This window comes from Rhea pennata, chromosome 22 (assembly GCF_028389875.1).
Source record: "Rhea pennata isolate bPtePen1 chromosome 22, bPtePen1.pri, whole genome shotgun sequence".
Taxonomy (NCBI): domain Eukaryota; kingdom Metazoa; phylum Chordata; class Aves; order Rheiformes; family Rheidae; genus Rhea; species Rhea pennata.
In genome coordinates this window covers 6,391,550-6,418,698 of record NC_084684.1, presented here as the reverse complement: position 1 = coordinate 6,418,698, position 27,149 = coordinate 6,391,550, and the positions used below count along the sequence as shown (strand labels likewise).

The window sequence follows — 27,149 nt, the reverse complement described above, 5'->3', positions numbered from 1 at the left end:
TGGAATATCTTCTGCACAGCATTCCACACAAATGGTATTGCTTGCCAGGGGTATTGATTCCCTGATGTCTAATTAGAGGTCCTCTTTTCAAATTTGAAACTTAGCATTTAGTCATATTGAATCATGTGCATAATGTGATTTTTCTTCTTCTTTTATCCCTCTGCTGATAAGGAAAATTTTGCAAACCCATCTCACTGAGGTATGCAATATCTTGATTAAAAATCAATTGCTTCAGAAGAAAATTACTTGAATTGAGAAATAATTTTCACAAGCACTAAAGATGTGATTAACTTGTTGTATTTGCTGTAGCTGCTGTACAAGTATGGCACTGCTTTAAGATAGAACCAAAAGAAAACCTATCCAGTCCCCCCATTCAGCATCTCTTTTTGAGTTGCCAGTTAGGTTCTACTCCATGCTGGAGATGGTTGCTGTATTCCCCACATGTATTTGCAGTGTTACAGTTATTTTTCTTCTGTCTTGAGAAAAGATACCAGTTTAAACAGCAGTCATGGCAGGGGAAATCGGGCAGGGACAATTACCTTTAAACCGTTGCATTTGTTATTCTCAGATACTGTAATTTAGTTTTTTTCAGAATGAAGATTCAGTGCAGAATAACTTCACTTGCAAAAATGGGTTTTGAGGGTAAATTCTTTTACAGTAACTAAAACCAGGCATACTCATGTCAGAGAGCTGTAGAGTAGATTTCTCTGAACCAGAATCATCTTGGGTGGCTCAGCTGGGGTAGATTGATTTATTTTACTTTATTTTCATTTCATTTTATTTTTTGTGAGCATTACATCATAGAGGTGATGGGCTTGCAAACGTTGCCTCCTGTAGAATAGGAGGGCCTGCTTTTCTAAAGAATTTGCATTTTAATGACTATGGGGGAACAAGAGAAGGTATGCTTCTTCCTATGATTTAGTTTGTTCTTCTGTTCGTTCCTCAGCCTTGCCTTCATCAGCTAAGTGGAGATGGCTATCATCTCTAGCCCTGCCACATGCTCTGAAATAGTATATCCTAATGACCACCATCAGCTTGTTTCCATATTGCAGTGATGGGGTGCATGGAGTCTGAGTGTTGAACATCCAGCGCTGCCTTATTTAGGAGTGGTTTTTCTTCCTCCAGGCCTGTAGGCCAGCAGGATTTTGAAGTATTAGGAACACTAGATACTTGGCGAAATTGTGGCTATAACGGATTTGGCACGTTCTGTGTTGAAAAATCAAGGGAGTGACACTTGCTTCAGAAAGCAGCAGTCTTGACCAGGTAGGAGATTCTGCAGTGCTGGACACTAGTCAGAGTGAGGTTAAAAAAAAAAAAAAAAGGAAAAAGAAGGAAAAAATCTGCTGAAACTCTCTCTCCTTCATTTGTAAGGAGGAGTGAGGGGAAAACTTTCAAGAACTCACAGCTCTGCAAGGGTAAAAATATCTCCACTGCAGTTAGTTAATGAAACACAGAATGCAAGCTTACATGTCTTGAAAGCAAATGTTGAATTTTGTAAACACAGAAATAAGGGATTATTTGAACCAGGCTTTGCAGGCATGTATACTTGGTTGAGGAGATGGTTACAGTAAATGAAAGTAACTGAACACATTTTAAAATGTGGTAGTTAAAGTTTATAGTTAGAATAAGTATCCACTTCTACCTTGCATTTTGAAATACTGCATTTAAATTCCTGGAGCAGTAATAGGGAACTATGGCAAAACTGTCAAAATTTGTTCTGAGTGTAGTATTGGGGGTGCTTTTTAAAATACTGCTGTAGTCCTTCTAGGAGATCAGTAGAGGGATCTACTACTAATCTGAAGTAGACGTGACTGACATTTGGGAGACCTCTGTGAGACTGAGTGGGTAATATACTATGTCGTTTATTGTCTTTAAAAGTAAAACTGGACCTCTCAAGGATAGGCCACTGTAATTACTTTGCCTCTTATAGTTGTGTAAAGGGGTTTAAAGACTTTTTTCTAATTATAGAGTGTTGATTCTAAAGACAAAAGAAAAATGCGGAGGATAAAGTTAGCCTTACCTTCAAGTGGAAGCAGTAATTAGTCAAGGATAAACATTTCCAAAAGCCAAATTCAGTGTGTATAAGCAGCTGCTTCTATGCTCAGAAATGGAGCTGTTCAAATTGCAGTGTGACCAGAATTCTGCAGGGGCAACTCCTAGGTTCTTTATCAATACTAATTAACTCCATAGGTGACAGTTTTTCTTTCCCCTTCACAACACTGACACATCTATAACTTGCAGATGAACATACTTACAGATGAACATACTTAATTATTTTCAAAGATGGACTTTTTATTTGGCTTTGTAGGTAGCCTACTCTACTGCACAAGACTATTGCTTGGTTGCCTACCTTTTTGACCTTCTCTTTTAATTTAACCTGCGCTCTACCTGTAGATAGGACTCCAGTTTTAGCATTACATGATGATTTGAAGTTAGATACTAAATTTTCTTCAGGCAAAAAGGAAAAATACCTTGTTTTAGAAATGAAGTAGAATGAGGGCAAATACACTAAGCCAGTTTAAGAACTGATTCTTTTCTGCCAAGGAAATATGCTGATAATCTACCACAGTGGGATCTAGTTTTTCTTCTGAATGTCATATCTAAGCTGAATGGCCATGCTTACAGTATTTTTGTGCTTTTTTTGTCTTTTTTATACTGTTTATACTACCCATCCTATTCATGACAGATGAAAACAGTTCCTACTATCAAAATTCCAGCCAATATCTGTGGCATTATAGTTTTTCCACAGCTGACCCTTATCCCTGATTTATCCCCCCTAGGCTTTCACCTGTCTAAGACAATGTGCTCCTATTAACTGGTAAGATACACTTTGGTAGGACCTTGAGAGAAGAAAATATGGGGGCTTTGGAGGAAACATAGGCTTTAAGAACCATTTTGTCACCTGTGGGTGCTTTAGAATTGCAAATGAGGTATCTGAAGCAGGTTCTGGCATACATGAAATCTCCACAGAATCCAAATGAACAAAACAGAAATCATTCTTTTCTGACACAGGATAAGAAATGAAGATGACCAACAGAAGTATGTTATTGAAGTAAATTGAGCTTCACTGGAGAACTGTTTAGGAGAAGTACTCTGTGCCTTTCGAAAGACTTTTCAGTCTTACTTGAGAAAGTCTGTTGAGGTCCTCTTACTTCCTGTGCCTGTGAGGAACAAACACAGATAAAAGTAGGTTGGGACCAGCTGAGAAGAGGGGACATCTAGGAGCAATGAGAATATGTTTAGGAATCGGTTTTCTATCTATGCAGGATGGTGATGAAGAAGGAAGATCCTTTCTCCCTTTCAAAAAAGGAGAGTACTAATTTTAGTTCTTAAGTCTTAGCTGGATATTCTGCAAGAAAAGCCTAACTGCTGTGAAAAATGGTTTTCTTTGAGTCAAGTTCAGTTTTGTGGGACAGTACTAGTTGAGTACTAATAGTCATCCTTTCTGAAAGATTCTCTGTGCCCTCACTTAATGCTAGAAGAGTGCAATCAGTTTGTTATGCATGTCTCAATTGTATTAGAAAGTATTCAGCATCAGCAGCAGGATTGATAAACTAACTGCTGAAATACTGTAGTGTGAATGTGTTGCTGAGGTCTGTTTAAGGTAAGAACTAGAACTGCATTTTGGATGCAAGCTCAAACCATCCTGCAGGTTGAAGAACAGTCAGTCTATATTCAGTCTGAAGGTGTTCTTGGTGAAGTCAGTAAGAAATTAATATTTTAAAATCATGGAATAAAATTGAAAAGGAACTGCTATAAGACACTTTCTAGTGAAGCAAAGTTCTATAAGTGTGCAGCTTGTCCAGGTTTATACCTACTGCCTTTTCCTGGTTAGATAAAGCATATATTACCTTTGTAACGATAGTAGAGTCCATTTGTTACAGCCTTGGTCTTAGTCCTGTAGAATTCCTGGATTTCTATAATCAGATTCTGGAGATCCCTCACTCTTCAACTGATTGGTTTACGCTAGTGTATTTTCTTAACACTGGAGTAAAATGATGCAAAAAAGCCAGTTTATATGTAGTGGTTTTATTACACTTTTTTTGTAAACTTGGTAGGTAACGGACCATATGTAAAGTGTTTTGTACATTTTTTGAGGCAAGATGTTTTCTGAAATAGTTCACCTAATGTATAAATTGCAGAGGTTTTTTATGTTTTGTTTTCTACACTCCATATTTCTTAAATAATTCGGTTATGGTTGTTTTGTCCCCCTTTGTAAGACCTTCAGTTGGACATAGAATTCCATTTACTGGAGGATGTAGTACTAAATAATATCTTGGATCTTGTTGCTCAGCAATATTTTCCCATTTTCCATTTCTCTGCTCTTTTTAGTTTATAGATATATGTATTTTCTGTGACTTTATATAAATTCAGATTCCAGTACTTTGAAACGCACACTTTTGCGTAAAATAATTTAGGCACCTTTTTCTGGCATGAGGTATTAAGATGCTGATTATTCATTCAGCTCTTTGTTAGATAGATAGGTTATAACTAATTTGTTGCTTTTTTTTTTGCAATTATTTTGTATTTTTCCATGTTTAGCTACCATCTCAGCAACTCCATGCTACTAGCAGCTCAAAGATTCCTTCTGAGGACTGGGAAACCTTCTCTAAATTTTGATTCATTTTGGCCATTGGCAGTATATATTTGACTTCTTTATCAAGTAGTTATTGAAGCCATTAGTTACTCTTACGTTTTTGATTTGGCTTCTTTTAACTTAAGCATCCTACTGTCGTCTTCCCCACCCCCCACCTGCTCCCATAAACACAAGATTGTTGTCATAGTATCACATTTTGTTGTTTTGGTGCATCTGTTCTTTTAGGTGGCAATATCTTTTCTCAGGTATTAGAAGAAAGATTTCCCCCTCCCCGCCCCCAGTACAGTGTATCCACTCTTCAATTGCTCTTCTTGTCTCAGTGTTGATAAAGCATCAAAAAGCATCTTCAAATGACAAGAAGTAGCTGTTCTACTTGTCTGCAAGACTGTTGGCTGTTACAGTGTTCTTTCTGTTCTGACTTCTAATTGGAAAACAAGACAATCTGGGTAATTTCAGAACAGTTCAAGAAAATTTGATAATTGTACTCATTAATTATACTTTAGGCATGTTCTCTTCGCTTTCAAGTCTAACTTTTATGTCTTGTCTCTCTACCTGCTTGGCTCAGAAACAGATGCAAATCAGATTTCTGGAGTGACCTTTCTACTTAGAAAAATTACATATTTTGTTTGGCAGTATTTTGTTTTTAGTGGTTGTGGCTTGTAGAATAGCTAGTACAGAGGCTGATTTTCAACTTTCTTAAATTGTAAAAATTAACTTCTAAATATTGGGAAGATGCATGGTTTGTTTCATCATAACAGAATCTTTGTTAGTAATATCTACTTAGACTCTCACAAAAACTGTATTTTTTCATTCTGAATGTTGGCCTGTCTGTAATCACTGTATCACAGGTGAGTGAGGGTCCTTCTGCTTATGCTCCCTACTTGTCAGATGCTCGCTAGCTCCAGTTCAGAAGTCGTGTAGGTATGTTAAAGTGACACTACATTTGAGCTAATACTCCCCAGTGTGGAGATAAGGGGAAGGAAGACTTGTGCATCCATGTTGGTAGTGATACTGACAAGCTGGCCCAGCTGTAAAGGTGGAGGAAGTCAGGCAGGGCTTCTTTTGGTTTGGCATTACTATCTTAATCTGCCTCCTCCATGCTTGAATGGTTATTTGCAAATAGCATGAATTGTTTCTGAACCATAGCAGTTAACAATGTTGCATTTGAAGGCAAGAAAACTGGAGGTAGTTTCAGTCCAACCTTAAGATGACATTCTCTAAATGTTTCTGAGTCCATCATTGTAGCTCTGACTGAGGGATGGGTAATGCCTTAAACAGCAGTGGGAGTTAGTAGCTAGAATAATTACATGAATACTGTAGATTTTTTTTCCCCTTTAACAAGTGCTCTTATGCATAATATAAACATTTCTGTCAGACAGTAAAGTTTTGCAATGAGTGAGTTTTCCTTGGAGGGTGTTGTTTCTATGCTGTACTGTAATTAAGACCCCTGCCCTTACACCATTAGTTTATAAGTGTATTTGTGTTTTATGTTGGATTGAGAAGCTGAGCAATCAAGCTGTAGCAAGAACTTGGTAGCAAATCATAAAAAGTCCCTTAAATTTCAGTATTTCATGAAGTTAAGTTTTTGACACCTTTTTGTATATTAACTGCATATTAGTTGGAATCCACAACTTCACACCTTCAAATTTATATACCTAAAGGCAAACTACAGTAATCAGCATATAGGAGCTGAGTGGAGGCGTTGAACTGATGAGCTCATCAGTATGTTCTAAGACCTGCAGTGTATAGCTATTTTACTGTAAAACTTAAACAAACAGCTCCCCCCCCCAAAAAAAAAAAAAAAAAAAAAAGCAGAAATACCTTTTGCATTTACATGAAAATAGTTGCTTAAGAAATACAAAACAAGCTTTTGACTCTTGTGCAACTGGAATCTGCTGCTGAGTTTTAGATGCAGAATAACGCTAAAAATTTTTTATGGTAACAAGATAGTGACATAAACCATGAGTAGAAAGCCTTGCAGTTCAGGCTTACGCTTACTGTGCTGTTCTTTAGTCCCGACTCAATAGCACGTGTTCATTTTTGGCTTTGAATTTTTTCTTGCATTCGTTGAGCTACCCTTACTGCTACTGCGTACAATTGCTAAATGCATTTTATACCTTGCAAAATGCAACTTGCAAGCAATAAGGTAGCCTGATTAGGGGAAATTGTGTAGTGAGTTCATCTTTGTGGGAACATTACAGTCTTATTGTGTTAGTACTTGCTTTAATTTAAGACTTTAAATTGCATTGAATGAAAGATGTTCTGTTTAAAGCAAGTTATCATGAATTAAAGGGGTAAGTTACTTTTTATTTACAGTGCACTAGGTATGTGTTCCCAGACGATGTGGAACAGCACTTCAACTTGGTACCCTTGCTTACCCCACAATAGTTTTGTTTCCTTCTTGTAATCTGGAAAGCAAAAGTAGCTTTTGTTTTTGACCATGTAAATAGTTTTGCAGTTAAAATAACATGGCTATTAAATAGTTGATATCTCAGGAGCTCTGAATTTATTCACATCTTTAATCCTTTCATTTTGGAGCTCAAATTAGTGTCCACTTTTTCAGGGAAAAGCATAAGCTGGGAATGGATAGTTATAGTAGAAGTACTGCGGATAGAGTCTTTTTCTATGAAATTAGGTCATACCACTTTGGTTGTCGTTTTTTTCATTAACAAAGCAAGTAGAACCAGGTTATAACTGCCATAGAAAATTCCCAAGGAAAACAAAAGACGCAGCACCGAATGGTATAGGAAGCAGTAATTTTCCTTTTGAAACATTTCATTGAAATCAATTTTTAATCTTATTGCTTGAGTTGTCATTTGCAGAAAGGAATTTGGACTTTTATATAAATGATGTCCTATTTCTTCCCTCTTAATTTCTGACTTTTTTTTTTCTCATATGTTTGTAGCTCAGTTATATTCTTCAGCAATGCTGTCAGTGCTGAGGTGTTTGTGGTGAAGTGTATGGTACCCACAGGATTTATGGCAATGACAGGATGGGGATTGTTTTTTGTTTTGTTTTTGCTTTTTAATAGTGTGACACTTCATAGCTCACTCTTGAAGATTCCTTTTTTTCTGGAGTAACCTGACCAATTTCCACTTTAGTTAAGCTCTTTGCCTCTATATTTCTCCTGTGTTTTCATTTGGTTTTCTTCGTGGGTTTTGAACTAGTAGGCAGTTTGAATTTCTATGATACAGAAGCTACAGACACCAGTCAAGTATTAAATGTTTCTAAGCATATGAAACGTCCTCTGCCATCCTGTCTGTTGTTTTGGTAGAATGGAAGGTTTATTTCCTTTACCAAGGTGAGGTCTGGACAGATTAAAGACTTCTGATAAAGGATCTGGTCTGAGGCTGATCAGTGTTGTAAAATCCACTTAGAAATTGCGTAAAGAGAACTAACATTCTTTAGCTGAGTTTCAGTCATATTTTTTGATCTCTGTGAATGAACGCATGCATTTGAATTCTTGCTTTAAAGGAGCATAAGCAAGTAGAGATGAGAATTGGATCTGAAGTATCACGTGGTTGGGGAGACATTAAAAATCATGCTACTTGAAGCTTTAGGCGTAATATGTCCATTCTGTCTGCTGGCCTTCTAAATTCACTGTTAGTATTGTTTAAATGGAGTACTCTGCTGAATCAACAGATAGAATTTTTCTATCAAGTGCATTGACTCTGATTCCCATGCTATAGAAAAAAGGAAGCTTTCAGGCAGCCTTAGTGGTAATGGAATAAGTTCTGCAAGGATCAGTAAAAGAAATTGCTGCTTTTACTCTTGGGCATTGGCTTAGATTTCACCCAGACCTGTTGTAATCTCTAGTTTTAAAACTTATTTTCAGTCTACAGCATAAAAAGCATAACTACATTTGAGGCTAGTTGAGCAATTTCAACCAAGACTTGAATGAGGAAAGAAAAGTAATAATGGATTACTATTCCCTTGCTTAGAAGTGCCGACTTTAGACTGACACAAAGCTATCTCTGTGCTAATGTAAGGGACACTTGCACATTTTATTATAATGGATTCAAAAACAATTTCCATCTTAAAGATAGCTGTTGTCATTTCTTCAACTAGTGTTAGTTGCAAGCCCTTAAAATCTCTGTGCCTGACTTTTGGGATACATGCATCATTTCCCTTGAATCTAAAAAAAAAAAAAAAAATCCATATTCAACACATTTGTTAAATATTTTAACTATTTCTATAGTTCTGTGCCCTCAATTAAAAAAAAAAAAAAAAGAAAGAAAGAAAAAAAAGTTGCAAGCAGGTGATGCCCCTTCATGCTCTTTGCTTTTATTTTTTGTGGCTAAAGATCTTAATTTTATGCCAGAGCTTATTACCTTGCCGGTTTTTCTGCCTGAACTTTTTGTATGGAGTTTTAATGTCCTGTCTGCCATCTTTTAAGATAATAGAGCTTAGGTATAAATCAGATTTATTTCCATTTAGGCAAAATTAGTATTTTCATGCTACTAACATGACTACTTATTAGAGCTCCAAGTTAAGCTGTCTAATTGAATCTTGTGGATTTGTAGCTTCTACCTTTTACTAAAGCATCTAGAAACTTGCAGCAAATTCAGCAGCTTAAGTTGTGGAATATCTTGAAAAATACTGGTTTGAAGAAACTCTGTTTTATATCTTCTCTGGTAAATTAAATCTTCATAGTTCTAACAATTAATGTTGCTGCTTTTGCACCTAGAGTGATTGAGTTGTGCTCACATAAGAAATCCTTTTAATATTTGCAGGGACAGAAGAGGAAGTAGAAGCTTAATGTTTCCTTGTTTTTATTTAATGGCTCTGATCTTGAATATTTGTAAATACTGCCAAATATACAGATCATAGAAGTTGAGTGAACTGTACAATGATAATCTGATAATAAATCTGCATCTGAGATGGTTTATATGTCAGTGCTTCCCTGAAGCCCTTTGAAAACTCACTCCTGTGTAGCTTGTCCTATGTACGCACAGGATGGCAAAAAAATTGAGGCAAAGGAAATGGGAGTTCATATTCAGTCTTCTGCAAGGTGTTGCTGCTGCCACAAACATTATCAAAAGTACTATTTAACACAAGTTAGTGTTCTTTGTGGTATTTTGCAGTAAGGCATATTCTCAGTTTTAAGGTTTGAATTACAGAATATCACAAAGGACTTGTGAACAAACTCTGATTTGTAGTAAAAACACACAATTTCAATTTCAAATGAAAGGCACTTCATGCTCCAGAAGTGGATGTAGATGGTTCTTGCAGTGATATTCACAGCTGTTTGAAAAGTAGAGTTCATAATGCTAGTACTTGTTTTTTAGTCATTTATTCCTTGTAAAAGAAGGAGACTCTGGAGAAAAAATGGTTGAGTGGGTGTTCCCTTTTCTCCTCCCATCCACCAAAGGATGTTTCTAGATTTTAAATATTTTGTCCAGCAGGCTGTGGCACAACATAGTTTCTGTTTATAATACTCATACTAATAAGTAAATTAAGAAGATATAGGGAAAAAGACTTGCAAATGCCATTCACACTGGTGTGTTTGAGAAGTATTCTGCTGCTATTTTTTTTTACAAGGAAGAATTGCAGTATTCATGTGAGTATGACAGTTGCACCATCATGAATCATTTGCCTGTCAGAATTTTCTTTTCAAGATGAAAAAGCCTTGGGTGTCAACTGTTACTTAATGTTTTTAGGAAATATTTTTAAGGAAATGTAACTTACCAAATTCTATTTAGTAAATTGATCTCCAGTATATTTTAGATGATTATATAGTTAAATATACCTTAAAAAAAAAAAAAAGTCTCTTACTGGCCCAAGATCTTAACTAAAATACATTGGTATATAAATCATATAGGGTAGCATTCCTCTGATCTAATTCTAGTCAGCTCCAGACAAGATACCTCGATGTGACCTGGTCAGATGCACAGGGGAGAGAGAAATATTTCAGAGCTTGGTTTTTCATGGGGAGGGTATGTGTTGGGGGGGGAGGAGGGGGTGAGACAGAAGAGTGAGGCAATTAAAACAGTAACCATGCTACAGCTGTTTTGGATTGTTTTTCATTGACTCTAAGGGAAGACATTCTACTTAGATGGTCTTAGATATGGGCATTTACTTAGTCTTCTAAACCTGCATGATTGAATTCCATCCAAATTTCCTCTTAAGGTTTGGAAAATACTTCGGAAAGTATATTGTCTACATGCAGTGATTGTCGCCACAAAAATGCAGCGCTGTCAGCAGTAGTTGTAAGAAATGAAAACAAACCTTTGTCTTAAAACACAGCATTATCTGTTGAAACAATCTAGTATAAAGAGAAGCCATGAAATTTAGTTTTTGCTGCTGGTATGTCTTATGTGATACTGGGTGTCCAAGTAGTGTTTTCCAGGGTTTTGAAATACAAATTCCTCAAAATATGCAACTTAAGTGGCTTACGATGATCATTGTTGTCTGTCCATCTCTGAGCAGTAAGCTCTGAGGTTGAACTGCTGTTGAAATCTCTGCTTTATTAATAGAGCATTCTGATTCCAGTTGGACGGTGAGCCCCACAAAACAGTAATTTAGTGGGAAATGCAACTTACCTGGCAAGATAATAATTTCTTCTGCTGTTTTTGAATGTTCAGCTCTGATTTATTCTGTTCTATTGTCTTCTCCTCAATTTCTTATTCAGAATATTGCAGTCTTAGTATTGTACCTCAAAATGGAGATGTTAGGGAAAGGACCTATCATCCTAGGCACTAGGAAAAAAAAAGTTTTATCCCTAGTGAAGTTATAGTCATTCTTGATTCTTAATGCTCTGAGAAGCAGTGATCTTGTACTCTGGCAGATATTGAATGTATCTACTGTTGTGCAATGTACCTCTTTCAACTGTCTGATCCTGGGGTTTATCAAAAGTTCCTGGAGTTTCCTCTGCTAATCTCTGTCTCTTCCCTCCCCCTCCTTTTTTTGGTCAGCCTTAGGTACAGGTTCTCTAAACAGAACCGTTGACACTTTGTTCGGTCTAGTTGCTTTCTGTACCTTGTATCTTGCTATATGCTTTGTGCCCTAACCGGAATATCTGTTATTTAATGCAAATAAAACTTTTTTTGCATAACTTCATATATGCCTGTTTGGTGATAAAAATGCTTGAGTTACAGCCAGTTCTTTTACTGTCTTTTTTGTTTCTGAGCTTTCTTTCCTCTTGCTGTCCCCTTGTGGTTCTTCCTGGGAAGAGTATTTCATGTAAAACTTAATCTGGAAGTGCTAGAAGGTGTAAGGTTGGGTTAGGTGAGGTCTATGTTTAAGGGGGTGGGAAGCAAATTTGCATAGATGGAAAGTGAAATCTGATGCATTTATTTTTTAATACAAATTGTTTTGTACTCTTTCAGATGCTAGGAGTCCACTTTAATACTGGTATGTGGTGGAAATTAATCTCTGTATGTAGTTCCTCTGGGAATATGCCATATTTTACCAGGATGTACAAAAGGGTACTATCTGCACCTGCAGAGAAACTTGGTGTTTTTCCTAACTAGATTCTGCTATTTGGGTAAAGAACAAAATTGTCTAGACTCCCTTAAAGTCTTCATAGACAGATTTTACAAGTTACTCTACAGATTTTACAAGTTACTCTACAGATCATCTTTAGCTCCTTTAAAAATTAGCTGATCTCAAAGATGACTCAATGGAGGAATGAGTATACTGTGCTACGTACACAGATGGGGGAGACAGCTCTGACATTAGAGTCACTTAAAATTTTATTTTACATCATGAGTGATTTTTGTATAACTGTGTGAGCATATTCAATATAACTTTAACAGCTTCAAAAGTATGGTTCAAAACCAGGGAAGCTTAATTACAGGAGAATGGAAATATTGAGGAAGATGTGCCTAAGTTTCCCCCCTGTCCCCCTTGCATTTCTGCAATATTTTGTAGTACCCAGATGGAATAACATCAGTCACTGGTGGGATTTTTTGTTTGTTATTCTGACTGCCCATTGCTGCTTTTTACTCAGCTCACCTCTGAGAGAGGTGATGACAGTATGTTGTTAAGGGACTGACTCTGCTGCTGAAAAAGCTGCATCCAGTTTTGAGGGGATATTTTTTTTTAATGGACTTCTACCAAAAGCTCTCATTATATCCAGAAATATCTGTGTCAGGTCTGTAAGGATCCAATTCCTAGCAAAAACAGCAATGGGAATTTTATTAAACTTCGTGTTAAGGTAACCACCAGAAACTTTGCCACCTTATTCAACTGCAGAAGAAATGCTATCAGCAAAGCGTGAATTTGGACAGTTTTGAAGGCATCTTTAAAAGTGGGAGTGATTTATATGAAACTGAAAAATAGTATTCCGGGATAGGAAATTTACTTTTAACTTTAGAACAGGTTTTATGAAATTCAGTGTAAAGATTGCAGATTTGGGGAAGTGAGAGCAAAGGAATTATTCTAATAACAATCTGTATATGAAGATAATTATGAGAATATATTAAAAGCAAATAAGAAAACATTACTTCTCAGGATTATCTGCATTATTTTATGGATGTGTTCCCATATGCCAGTTTCACCTTAGATAAATCTTGTATTCACGGCTGTTACAAAGTTCTGCTCTATTTATGAGAAATGTACTTATTAAACTGTTACTTGAAGGACAGTGCAACAGAGGAAATTGGGAAAAATGGTAAATAGGTTTTCAGTTTTCCAAATGTACTTTTGAATAATACTGGTGTTTTTGGAGGAGAATATCTAGTATCTTTAACTGAAACTGGTATGGGTAGAGGTGTTTGGAGAGGACTTGAAAAACTCAGAAGTATGGATATTTTAGAACTCTTAAACTGACCAACAAGAAAAAAAAAAAGAGAAAATTTATGGAGGATTTGGTGGATCATTGTCAATGTCTTTGTTACTGTTGTACTGAAGGACTTATTTTCTCTGTCTGTCCTTTTGTCAGCTTACATTGGCCTCAGGTTTTTAAGGTTTGAAATGCCTAGTTGAAAGCATACACTGACATGAAGGGACATCTACAAAAGCAAACACTAAATGTGAGAGAGACAAAAGAGGAAGTGCTTTAGTGATATGTGCTGGTGTTCAGGCAGCTGATAGAATCTGCTTTTTCTTGCTGTGTTAACTGTCTGGACAAAATATCCGTGTGTGTGTGTGTGTGTATGTGTGTGTGTGTGTGTGTGTATATATATATATATAGAGAGAGAGAGAGAGAGATGAAAAAATAAAATCTTCATCAGTTTCTTATTGCGGGATATCCTTAAGTAAATGAAGAAGGTCCACACTCAGTAATTATGGAGTTAGTAGGTACAGCCGTTTCCATAAGAATGAGTAACAATGTTGTGGCTATTGGAAAAGGTTAATTTCATTGCAACAACATCTTTTTTTTTAATGTAACGTGTTTATAGTCTTGATTAGTCATACATCATGAGTGACCTATTCAGCATAGTTATTCCAGTAAAAGTGATATCTGTATCAGACCCATTGAGATGTAATAGGTTTACTATACCAATAATTTGCAAAGGGTGAAGGACTCTTAGATAAATATATGAATGTTTTGTTGACTTTTTGAGTACGGTAGTGGTAAGTAAGCTACTGTGGCCAGATAACATTAATGGCATTAAAAGCCGGGTGAAAAATGTTTGGTTAACTTCTGAAGAAGTCTTCAGAAGTTAACCAAAATTTTTTCACCTGGTTATGTTGAAAAGTGAGGGCAAGGATGCACAGAATAGGAAGTATGGAATAGAAATCTGTTGGCAAACAAAGTCTGCCTTACATGATTCAACATCTGGCAGAGTAGCGAAAATTATCAATAATGTAGTATCTTCAAGTTCATTTAGCTCATGAAGAGAAAGAAGTTGTGTTAGGAGTGCATACTGAAAGCAAATCATGTGCAGGTCACTTTCCCTGCTTGCTGAAAGGATGGTGGGCTGGTTTTCCAGGTGAAAGGGGTTAAGAAAGCCACATACAAAAATGACATAAGTCTTAACTACATATTTCAGTCTGCTTTTATAGGCAGATGGACCCTTGGTAGGGGGGAGCTTTAAGTGGACAGAAGAAATGAAGTTTGACATTGTAGGTTTCTTGAATATGTGTAACTTTCCATCTCCATGTTCAGTCAGGAAAGCTAGGGGGCAGATACCAGCAGTATATTTTATCCTAGAAATGAAAAACCAAAAACACCCCCCCACACACACACACACAAAAGCAAAATCTGTCTTATTTTTTTTCTTCCCAACTGCATGATGAAAAAAATGAGACTATATAGAGAAGTTGAGCCAGAAAGGGTTCACTTTCAAACTCTAAACTAGGTAAAACAGCGAGATGTTTAAAAGTACTTTGAAAATGACTGGGCAGTATTGTCTGCTTTGCGCATAACCAAGGGTTTGAAATAGTTATATTGAAGTACAGTCAGTGGATTCTTCCAAGCCTGAGAAACCCAAGGAGGGATTATGAGGTAAAATTTGACTATAAAGGCAATTCCTTAATTTTGTAGAGGGAAGCCTTTTTGAAAAGGAGAGTGGTAAAAAGTTTGGGATTGACCTGAAGAAAAGAAACACAGTAAAAATCAATTTGACTGATAGAGGGTTGATATCATGTATTTATGATAACCAAAATAATTCCAAATAGAAACTTTCTTAGTTCTAGTTGAAGTGGAATGCTGCAGAGGTACAGTAAATAATAGACCTGAATGTTTTTTCTATATAAAGTCAGCTCTTATATGGGTATAAAGATGGGTTTCATTTTTAATGCAGCTTAAAAACTTAGAGAATTAAAAGCTCTTGAGACTCTTGGCTTGAAATCTTGTCTAAGAACAGCATGGAACATGTAGATTAGCTGGTGTAGATCTGACTTTCTGAGGCAGTAGAATTTGAGAAACCAGAGACATCTGCAATAAGACAGGAAGTTGAGAGTCTTTTAATGCAAAATTTGTTTCTTAAAGGATTTAGATACCTGTTAGAGATACCTGTTAGATGTATGACTCTTCAAAAAGGAATGAGCAAATAAGATCTCATACGTACTTGCTACGATGATGGATTTTTTTTTTCCAGTCAGAATCCTTCTGTTATCTCTAGAAATTGTAGACTCTTATCCTTACTACTATTTTAATTTTAAAATACATACATATATGAAAATATCAGTTATTTCTAACCAAACAAGAGATGCATCCATTTTCAGGCTTTCTTTGGTTCAAACCTTTCTTGTGTTGCTAATCTACCCCTAAAACTCTGCCTTCAGAGGGAGTGTGGCTTCAGTTAAGAACAGGTTTAAGTGACAGTCAACCCTGGAATGCTCCTAATGAAACTCCCTATCCCAGAAGTTTGAGAAGACAGCATGGTGTGAACAGTAGGCCAAATGGGGGCCTCAGGTTACAGTAACAGCATAAATGTACCTACCAAGCAGCATAACTGATTCCTTTCATGCAGTTACTGAAATTTTAATAGGCAGAAAACAGCCCATGTTCGTGCCCATTTATACCTGGGGATATTTTTAAAGGGATGACGCTTCTATGTGTGTGTTAATTTTTTTGGAAGTTCTGTTGTGAAAATCTGAGGCATGAGTAGGACTTCATGCAGGTATGCAGTTGACACTAGAAGCACTGTATAGTTGAACTTGACCTGGAGTAAGGACCACTAATTTGTGTGGATCTAAGACATTCTGTTCATGCAAGCAGCTAAGTCTGTATATTCTAAAAAGTATGGATGTAAAAATAGTTGCCTACATTTTTTTAAAAGAAACCTGGTCTTTTGAAAACCTTTTAAAGCTGTCTCTGCTATTGTATTGATGACAGTGACAGTTCCATGAATCTCAAAAGCTGCATGAATTATCCTGATTGGGGTCATGCTGCCACCTTAAGAATTTGTGTAGTGGTCATTAATCTTTGTATTTGCAAGCAGGAAAAAAAATCTTATTTTAGCTTTTTGTCCTAATTTTTCACGTTTAAAAATATAATTTGTACTGCTCATTTGCTCAAAGATACAACTCTTTTTTTTTAAAGTAAAGATACTTAACTCAAGCAACTTCAGATACACACAGAATGGAATTTTACACATGTTGGACAGAAATAAGAGAATCAAGCCACGACCAGAAAGATTCCAGAACTGCAAAGATATTTTTGATTTGATCCTAACATGTGAAGAAAGAGTCTATGATCAAGTAGTAGAAGGTAAGGACCTTGAATTAATTAAATCATGTTAACTTGCAAGTACTTTTCTTTCCCTCCCAACCCCAAGTCCTTCACAAATCTAGACATCTGTGTCTGCTCTGACTACTGTTGCTCAAGCAACAGCTGGTGGAAAAAGTCACAGTCCATTGACCTGGACTTTATGTACCTGAAAAGTGATGGCTGAATACTTATTTTTGAAAAATACCAGGGCTGGCAGTTACGAAAATATGTAGGTACAGCAATTTCAAGAGCTGATATAAGGAAGTAACAAGCATTTGGAGAAACTCAAGTACATATTTGGTTTGAAAAATCTTATGGATCTAGAAAACTAGCAAGTTGTATGTGATAAGTACTTTTTCACTGAGTTGAGAAACTTTGTTCTCTATCCTACGCGGAGTGTTCACATACACAACACTGTTCTGGTCTTCTAGATATGATTTCTCTGTGTTTGTGCTGTTGCATACTATACTGACATGTTGTGGTATGTTGAAGATGTGATCTGGGTTTTTCACAGCTTTGGAAAATGACTGTTGATTCTTCTTTGAAGCACTTTGAAACCACACCATCAAACAGGCAGCTTGGGGATAGCCACAGTAGGCAGCATTCTAGCCTTTGAGTTAACTGTATCTGGTGTATCCAAAGATAGAGTAACTACTTTGTTTTCTTGAAGGCTATGGTGCTAGAGAGTCCTGATTCCAGATGAATCAGGCTTTCTTTGCTGAGCTTTGCTGTCTTCCCTATCTCCCTTTAGATCATAAAATTCTCGGTGGACCAAATGCTACCCTAATGAAAGATGTCTTCATAAAGTTCACCTGAAATAATGCTGTTCTGTGTCTCTTGATCCTTGCTGTTAGCTGTTCAGTCCAGAGGGTTGTCCTTGCTCCTTACTTTCAGCCACTTGGCTGCTTTCAATTTATGCTCTGGTTTCAGAGCATTTTGTCATTTTCAGTTGCTCTCTGAGGAAGACTTGATGTGACCTACCGAGCAGTTCACCCACAATAAAAACTGCCTGTACAGGTAGAAAAACTGTCCCTGAGCTTGGCTAACACTCTGCAAACATGCTAGGTAGGGCTTTGTCTTCAACTGAGTCAAAGTGAGACATGCCAGAAGAATATCAAGTTGCATATTGAGTGTTCTGCATTAATACAAATAATGCAGCAAGCTGATGTGAACCCACCAAAAGTCATGGGGTTTCAGCAATGACTCCATCAGCTGCTGGGCTAGGATCCAGTTTGCTGTTAGAAATGTTGGATGCAGACTCCCATGAGGTTTAGGGTGTTTGTTTCCTGGCTTTTCAGTCCTCAGTGGTCATGTCTCAAGCAATATAGAACACTGTACATCTGGGTTTCTGAAAGCTGAGCAGTTAGTGTTCTGAATGTTTAAGGGAACTGGTTGAAATGTATTGAGGAATTCTATGAGAGTAACTGCACTCAGCATTAAATAAATCCTCAGTAAAATTGAGCATCTCTTGCCAGGAAAGTAACTTTCACCCTTGTGATTTAAGAGTTCTAAGTTATGAAGATAGCAGGTGAAGAGCAACCATTCCCTGATTGTCCAGTTTTGTAACTCTCTCAATTCATGGTAATGTTCTTCATAAATGACTAATGAAAGGAAGAAACTTTAAGTGCTACTAAATGGTGCTTGAAGTGAAAGATGAATTTTTTACAATGGAGTCCTTGACAGGTTTTGCCAAGCTGAAGTTGCAAAATGAGGATAAGAAAAAGCAATAAATGTCTTAGAAAATAGTCCATGTAATAAGTTATATTACAGAGAGGCATAACAATAGTACATAGATGGTTTGGTGGGACAAAGATGTTTTGTTTTGTTCTCCCTTTCACTCTTCATTAACAAGTGAAACATATTAAAACTGGATTTTCAAATGTGACTATCATTGCTTGAACTGAAATTCGCCTTGCAATTCTGAGTGTGGATGCACAGTGCTTTATAAAAACCATGTCTAAAACTTTTTGAATGTGGAAGCCCAAAATCATTCTTGACTCTTGAAAACTGTCACCTTGATCTTTAAAAGACTGTCAGAGTAAAGTAGGCAGTAACTTTTTTTAAAAACCAAGGCTCAGAAACTGTCAGAATCCTTCTACAACACTAAATATATTTGTTTCCAAAACCCACCCTCTCTCTTTTGAAATAAGAAGGACTATTGTTTAGGAAAACAATGAATAAAACCAATTTCTAAAAGCAAGATTGAAGAAGGCAAAGGTAGACAATTTCTGCATACTAAAAAAGCCTTATGAATACTCTATGTAAAACCTGATACCATTCCACACAAAGTGTTGCTGTTCTGTGTTTTGTTTCCAACTAGATTTAAATTCCAGAGAGCAGGAGACATGTCAGCCAGTACATGTGATCAATGTGGACATTCAGGATAATCATGAGGAGGCCACCCTGGGTGCTTTTCTTATTTGTGAGCTCTGCCAGTGTGTAAGTAGAGAGGTTTCATTACCTATGCACACCTTGGACTCAGCTGAGGCAAGGGATTTGGGATTTGTGTAGTACTTCTTGAAGATACTGTATACAGCAAAAGCTGTTTAACCCCTGTGAAGCTGCCCCAAAGTAAAATTAATGTCAAGAGACTTCAGTTTCGAAATTCTTTCCTAGTGGTTCTCTTTAGAGTTGTTGTGCCTGAAGAGATAATTGTAACTGAGTTCCTGATCTCAAGTCAATAGAATGTGTGTTCAAAACCAAAGGGGCTGTTAGCTGTTATGGAATGCAGTATTGCAAAGTATTGAACATAATCATTACACATGATGAGCCCATATTCAAAACATCTATGCATGGCAAATGTCCATTTCAAAAGCAGTTTTAATATGCCTAATTTAAACATCAGAGTTGCTTTCTGAATCCTGATATACTTGAAAGCATTGTGTGTAGGTGTACTACGTAGTACCACCCTGTTGCGTGCATTTCACCGTCAGTGTTCTTACCCCTAGCCCTTGAAAATGGGTCTAAAATAAGCTGCACTTGAAATAGTTGACACAACTATCATGAGAGCAAGGAAAGCATCTTTGTCCTTTTGCAATATACAGACAGGCTGATGAGCTCACCTTTTCCAGTATGACAGCAGACCCTGCCCTCCTTCCCCCCACACCCCTGGCCTGTCTGATTTATTCTGGTCTTAAACATGTACATCCTTTTACAGATCCAAAAATCTTAATAGGGTTTGAGGGACTTCAAATTTTAGCCATCTGTTCAGTGTGCATGTAGCTATTCTAGTTAGGATGGGTGTTGCCTACCCAACAAAAGCATTAGTTTGGTTAAGTGCCAATTCAGTGGGTTGGAGAAGAAGGGATATGCAGGTGAACATGATGCAGAGAATATATGTAGATGTGGGAATGCTGGGAAACCGTCAGTAAAGCCCCTGGTGCTGCATAATTTGGTATAGCCTGCTGGCTTAGATTTCGCAGTAAGCCGAAAACATGGAATCATTACCATACTACCAAACTGCATCATATCCTTGGAGTCCAGTTACTTAAGTGTTTTTCCTGTTTTAGATACAGCACACAGAAGACATGGAAAATGAAATAGATGAGCTGTTACAGGAATTTGAAGAGAAAAGTGGAAGGACTTTTCTTCATACTGTCTGCTTTTATTAAAGCACATCTGTCTCTTAGGCCTTATACAGATGAAAGAAGCATGTGTTTAAAGTTCTGATTATATTGTATTTTCCTGGAAAATGAATGCTGATCTTCTTTTGTTGTTGTTGTTAATGATTTTCAGTGGGTTTTTTGTTTGTTTCAGGTATTCTGCCACAGGCAGGCAGAAATACTGGTTAAATTGTACATATTAAATGATTAAAAGTATACAGAAAGGCCATCTATTTAAAAATAAAAATCAAGATTTTCTTTAAATCCTACTTTAATTGTTACAAGTAGGTTTTTAATTATAAAGAGAATGTTTCTTGAATATGTTTATAATGTATTTTTCCAGCTTACAAATTTATTTTATTTCTTTTTTTATTTTAATGTAAGTGAATGGCTGGACTATGTGAAGATATGAGTGGAACAATGAAAATGACTATCTGTATATTATTAGATTTAAAATTGGAAGCATCCAATAAAAGTGAAAAATCTGTAGTTTTGTCTTTGTCTTCAGAATAGAAGTAAAGTAATTATGACTATGCTCTGTGAGGTAAAACGCTGTCTGAAGTAGCACTAGAATGCTCATTCATCCATAGTTGTCTGGAGAGGAAGTTGATTATGAGATGATCTTGATAGGAATCACAAAACCTGGACTCTAGCCCCGGTTCCAAAAGACTGTGTATTTGGACAACTTGTAATATTTTTGATCCTGCATTAAACTAAAGTGAATTGCTTTCTCTATATGAATTAGGGCTTTGCCAGCAAACTCTCTATCTTGACTCCTTTTGTTTTACCTTATGTGAGTATTATTATTATTATCTTAAATTCTCTTAAACTACTGATTTAGGATATGGTAGAAGTTAGGATTACGTGCTTTCTCTGAATTTAGGCCAATGTTATCCATCTATGCATACAACTTTAAATGCAGGTATCTTGTGTTATATGGCAATACTACTTAACATTTTTTGTGAACACATATATTAAAGGGAGATTTCTGTTCGATTCCTGAACACTGCAAGCCCATATCTGTAAATATTTCTCTGCAGTTGCTATGCAAATCCTAGAGTCTGAAATAGGCCAAAAAAGAAATCTTGTACCTGTCTCTGCTTGTGGAATCTGAGATTGGCTGTTGTTTCAACTGCCTTGTGGGAAAATCTAAACCTCTGCCAGCTTGACCTGTGTCCTGGCTGCTGCCCAAATGGATTATTGCATCATTCTCAGAGCCTAGGAATGTTTAATATCCCAGAAAATACCTAAACTGCTATCCTTGTCTGGAAAATAGCTTAAGCAAAACTTTTGTGTAGAATGAATGAATAGATCAGAACAATTAAGGGTTGGAGTTCAATCAGTTCTTTAAAGGTTTGCAGGATATGTGTGTTTTGGTTTGCTTTTCCTGCTCCACTTTGTTTCTGGAGACTATCTGAAGCATTTGATCCAGCTTCCTCTTCTTCTGTTCGTTTGTGTATGATATCATAGCTTGTTACCATGGGGACACTTAAAACCAAAGGAGTAAGATGATTCAGTAAGGACTGAACTGCTTGAGTTGATCTCTCTGAAACAATGTTTCAAGTAATCCTGGTACTGAGCATTTTGAGCAGAGTTCTCCTTTCCTATATGGCACCAGTCTTTACAGTGTGACAAGATGAAACAGAATGTTACAGTTTTGCTTCCACATTTTTTCTTAATGGACAGAGCTCTTTGTGGATACTTTACAAACAGCCAAACAGGCTGTGATTTATCAGCACATTTTTTTAACCCGTTTTGTATGTACACATGAAGACTTACAGAGGTACCCTTTTTATTATAATTTTTTTTATGTGTGTAATAGTATGGCAGAGGATTCTCACTGCTGTAGTGTTAAGTATGGATTAAGTAGTGGAACTTCATCAGTTCAATCACTTCATCCATTTAACTTCAACCTGAAAAGGGAATTTTTGGTCTGATGTGACCAAATATGATACAGTATACTGGATGTTAAAGAACTGTTCTTTCTTTCCTCAGTGTTTTAATCTTGAGCAAAATCAGCACTGGAAGCTGACTGGTGGTCTCATGCAGTACACTGCAGTGCTTTCAAGTGCCTGAATTTTGCTCGTTTGCTTGTGTGTGGAAGGATGTTTGGTAAGAGCTACCAGGATAGACAAGTGATTATCCAGAGTGGTCCATAGTCCAGTTTAAATGGACCAAATTTCCATGTGCAGAATTTGTTCCACACCTGAAACTGTTCTTATTTTGACACATTTTATTTATAGATTGGGGGAAAAAATATTTGCATTTGTATGTTTTTTCTTCGTATGTTTGATTTGCATTGAAATCCACAGTGAAGCTCAAATCCCGCAAGAATTTTGTCGGGTCCTAATCGTATGTATGCATGTATAAAATAAACCCTGGCCAAGCACAAGTGACCAAGGTCAAAGTTATTTCCTGTGCTAAAAAGAATTTTCAAGATAAATTTTGGGTTAAGAGAAATGGAGTAATATATTTTTCATTTAAGAGTGGAGTGACATTCCACAAGCCTGACAAGCAATCACAGGTTGTGGTGCGAAATGATACCAGAAAGTTTTAAGAATATGAGCAATTCACTGGTTATCTGTGTAAGATGCAGCCTTTTAGTATTCTTTTATGGACAATTTGTTGTGACACTGCTGGGGTGGTTAAGCTGTTAAGTACAGAGGTATATCTGTAATTTAGTATATATATTTGCTAAACCTCCTCTCCAATCTGTCAAAATGTTTATACTGGGCTGGCTTCAGGGCTCTTGATTCACCATATACATGACTGTGCTTTTCCCTGCCTTGTAGATAAATTGATGCTCCTACTGGTGAATATCAGTGCTGAAGATGATTATTAGTGATGAAAGATTGTCCATTTGTTTTCCATGTCCTATAGTTAGCATTCTTGTTTAACTGTGGAAAGCAGTGAAGGGTTAGCACCTTGTGAACACAGGGTGCATTTATTCAGAATTCGGTTGTGAAGGAAGGTTTCTGCTCTAAAATAAACTAGATTATTAAAATATACCTGGGCTGTTTTCCTGGTTTCCCTGACCCCAGCAAAGTTGGTTTTAAAATGCAGATTCATATCAGGGTAACTTTTTCCACTTTTTCTGAACATAATGACCATGTTTTGTCAGTATTTCTCTGGCTTTGTTGACTTTCTATTGATTGAAATAGTTGCATTTGTTGAAAAAGTTTCTATTGAATTGTGTTTAAAAGATTTTTGCGCTCTCGTGCTGCCACAAAGTTGATATTACTATCTGCATGAACAGACGTCTTTGCCAAGAACTACTTGGAATTCCCATCTCCCACTTCTCAGATGTTTGCAAATCCTATCCATGAGGCACAGAGCACTTCGTTTCTAGTTTGCAGTCTATTTATGACACAAGTCATTTTTATGTGTCTGTTTTCTGATGTGTTTCTTGACTTGTTTAGGGCCTTCATAGTATTCAATGAAGATTCTTATTTTTGTCTGACATCAACATAATGTCTTTCAAATAAATTTATTTACATAAACATTGTTGATTAAAAAGCAAAGACTTTTCTCAGATAAGTACTGCTGGTGTCTCTGAACCTTTCCATTTGCTGGCTTTTTTCACTTTCCTTTGAGGCTCGGTGGACAAAGTAATGCAGATAGCGTGATCAGCCTGCATATGATAAGACAGAGCACTCTTCCCTAGGTTTCAATATTTGCTGGATCTAACTGTGCAAAGATCAGTGATCCTAGCTGGATTTCCCCAATGGGGCAGCCTAATGATTTTGTTGCCAGGCAGAATATCCAGCTTCAACTTTTATTCCTCATGCATGTAGGAGCTTAGAAGAAGACATCAATGAAAACAAACACAAGTGCTTGTACCAGCACAGCAGCTGTGAAGAGAAGAGGGAAATAAGAAACAGAGTGGAGTTTAGGGAGGGTAGGATATCTGAAGGGGTTATTAAAGAGAAGAAAAAAAATCGAAAGGAAAAAGAAGAGTAGGGCTTGTTCCATTTGTCATGTTGGGCTCTTCTATGAGTTGTCTTGTGTGAGCACCACAGCATGCCAGCTTAGGACTGTGCGCCCTTCGAAAGGAAATTGGAGGGAGTTAAGTTCCTGTGTACCTGGCTTGTGATAGGCCTCCTCTCTCTGTGCTTGAATACCTGCAGGGCAGCAAATATGAGGCTGCTTCCCCCACAGGCATCCCTGGTCTTGTTCATCATCTCAGCTAGAATTGCTAGTGTTTTAAAGATGTTTAATAGGGAGGGAAAGATGCATTTACTTTAAGCCCTCAAGTACTGAGAGCTGAAGGAGGCTGGCTGATTGCAAGAAGCAGCAGGTGCAGCAAGATTGGTTTGAAACAACAGAGTTAGGCCAAACTTTGCTGCAGTCTCATAATGCAGACTGGACTTGTCTGCATGAGGACAGATAGTGGAGATTGTACAGCATGAGGCTTGAAGCTGAACAGGAATCAAGGGCTGTGTGAATCCTGATTTGGAAAAAGGAGCAGCTTGCTTCTAGCAATCTTAAAATGATAAAGAAGAAATGTTGCAAATCCGTATTAAACTATTCTGATAATAACCTGAAATTATCCAAGCATCTGTTAGCACTTAAATTAAAAAGATAGTCTTCACTCATGCAATTACAACTGCTGAAAGAGTTCCTGATGCCTTTTCATATTGGATGGAAGTTGCTAGAGAAGCTCTTTCTTGACCTTATCTCTTCTAGACACACAGATGAAAGACCACTCTGGCCAAACACCATGGCATCAGATTGGTCCTTGGGTCTCTTGTGGGCAGACAGGAGTTCAATATGTGTTAGCATTTAATGGGACAGGAATGTTTCTGTTGTTTTGTATCTCTGAGGAGAGGCAGTCTTCTTAGGCCTGCCCACATTTGTCTTCAGCATAATCTCATGGCTATGCTGCACTGGTTGCTGTGGAGAGGTGAGTCTAGAAAAACTCATGGAGAGTTCATACCAGGGTTAGGGGTCAAACCTAGATGCAGTGGAATGGGGGAATGGACCAACATGAGTTTTACAGGGCCTGAGTCTGGACAGTTGAACATGGGCCAGAAAGAGAAATGGGGAAACTTGGTTGACTGATATGTTGCAGTAAACAAGTGCAAGATGTTCCTGGCTGCAGAATGACATGTGTCATTTTGTATTCCTGCCAGCTAATGAAGTGAACAGTGGAGAAGGAATTTCTGATATAATTTAGTGCCGCAGGAGGTCCTTGACTCAAATGCTCTGCATGGTAACTGGATTTAATGAACACTGGGATAATTTCATGACTGCTAACCACATTTTCAGCCCTGTGAGCTTGTCACATTTAGTGAATCCTGGACTCTGGGAAGTTCCAGTGGGTTTGAGAAAGGACTTGTGCTGCCTAATAAATCGACAACACTAGGCTGAAATGTATTGACTGTCCTCCCACAGCTGAAGACGGCAGGCAAAGGACAGGAGGTCCAACCAGAGCTGCGGTGCTCACAGAACAAAATTTTCAGAACAGTGATGCTGGAAATCCTTGTCAGCCAGGATTTTTGCTTCAACTGGGCAACAAGGAACACAACTCCTCAAGCTCTGTGCTGAGAAACCCAGCTTAGATCAGAGCCATGGACAAAAGCTTTCCACAGTGTCTCAAGGCTAAGAACTGACCCAGCCTAGTTTGTGGGGATGACTGGGACATCAGACACATTGGCTGATGGCTAGGCAAAATTTCAGTCTCACAAAATTGTTTGGGACTTGTTTTCAAAGTGTTTTCTTTAGTGATTTTCCTGGTTGTTACTTTAAAAATAAAAATACTTGTCTCTTACACAGATAGCAGAGTAGCTAGCTGCACTATCTCTGCAGTACTTTTGCATGTAGATGATAGAAACCACGTTGTAGCTCAATAAACAGTGAGAGCAGCCCAGGGCGGAGGGCTGCAGAGGAGTGAACCCTGATGAGCTGAGCAGGATGGCAGTGAGGGAGGCCTTCCTAGCCTTGCTGCTGTTTGTATGAAGTGCCAGACTTATCAAATGTTTCATGTTTGTGGTTTAATTAAAAAAAATGCAATGCAATCTGTGTTCTAATTTGAGGACACCATTTAGTGATTTTAATTGTGTGACAGTATATTGGTATTTTCAATACCCACTACTAGGTTAATGACTGTTCCTTGAAGAATGGAGTTTATATAACACCAGTCATTACATAAGGAGGCTGATTGTGGCCTGAGGAACACAAGGAAAACAAAGAGGCAACAATGGAAAACCCAGAACAAGGAAAGCCTATGCTGACGACCCTGAGAAGCCTCAGAAATAAATGACATTTGGGTCCCAACAAGGTGAAACTAACCTTGAAGAAGGCTAACGACTTGGAGGTGAAAGCACTGCATGTTGATACAGCATAACCATCAAGCTATGTATTACCATAGGTTTCCTACATGGTAGGTCTAATGTCCTCTGCTCATCAAGGCTGGACAGTTTACATTTCAAAAGTGCGGTTATTGCCTCATCATTTATTTTCTTTTATTTTCCCAGAAGCACCTATGCATGACCTGACTTGGACTTACCAAGTAACCCAGTGGAATAAAGCTATGGGAGAGTTTGGAGTGAAATCTTTTGCTTAGACCTTAAATTTCGGGTTTGATAGACTAGATAAAGATGTACAGCGTAATTTTCTTTCTGCCAAAAAAGTCCATAGATCTTCCAGATCTGTGTTGTCCCAGCTTTTCTTAGAGGGAAGAGTCCAAGAGAGGTACTTATACAGCAGAGAAGGGAATCACTCCCCATTTTGCCCCTTGAGGCATCTTCTAGGAGATGTGGGGTAGTAGGTGTGCAGGAGGGACTGGACCGACCTGGGGCGAGACCTCCTCATGAGAGAGATCGGTCTCAGAGTGAAAAAGCAGCCA

The 27,149-nt window shown here is 37.4% G+C and overlaps 1 protein-coding gene across 1 annotated transcript in view; it reads left to right on the top strand.

Annotated features, from left to right (window-relative positions):
* SSU72 (SSU72 homolog, RNA polymerase II CTD phosphatase) overlaps positions 1-20,791 on the top strand; it is a 33,341-nt gene extending 12,550 nt beyond the window's left edge. Inside the window, exons 3-5 of the mRNA XM_062593565.1 lie at positions 16,561-16,700; positions 19,021-19,139; positions 20,210-20,791. Coding sequence (XP_062449549.1) covers positions 16,561-16,700; positions 19,021-19,139; positions 20,210-20,311 — 361 coding nt within the window. The 3' untranslated portion in view covers positions 20,312-20,791. The remainder of the gene's footprint in view (positions 1-16,560; positions 16,701-19,020; positions 19,140-20,209) is intronic.
* The last annotated feature ends 6,358 nt before the right edge of the window (positions 20,792-27,149 follow it).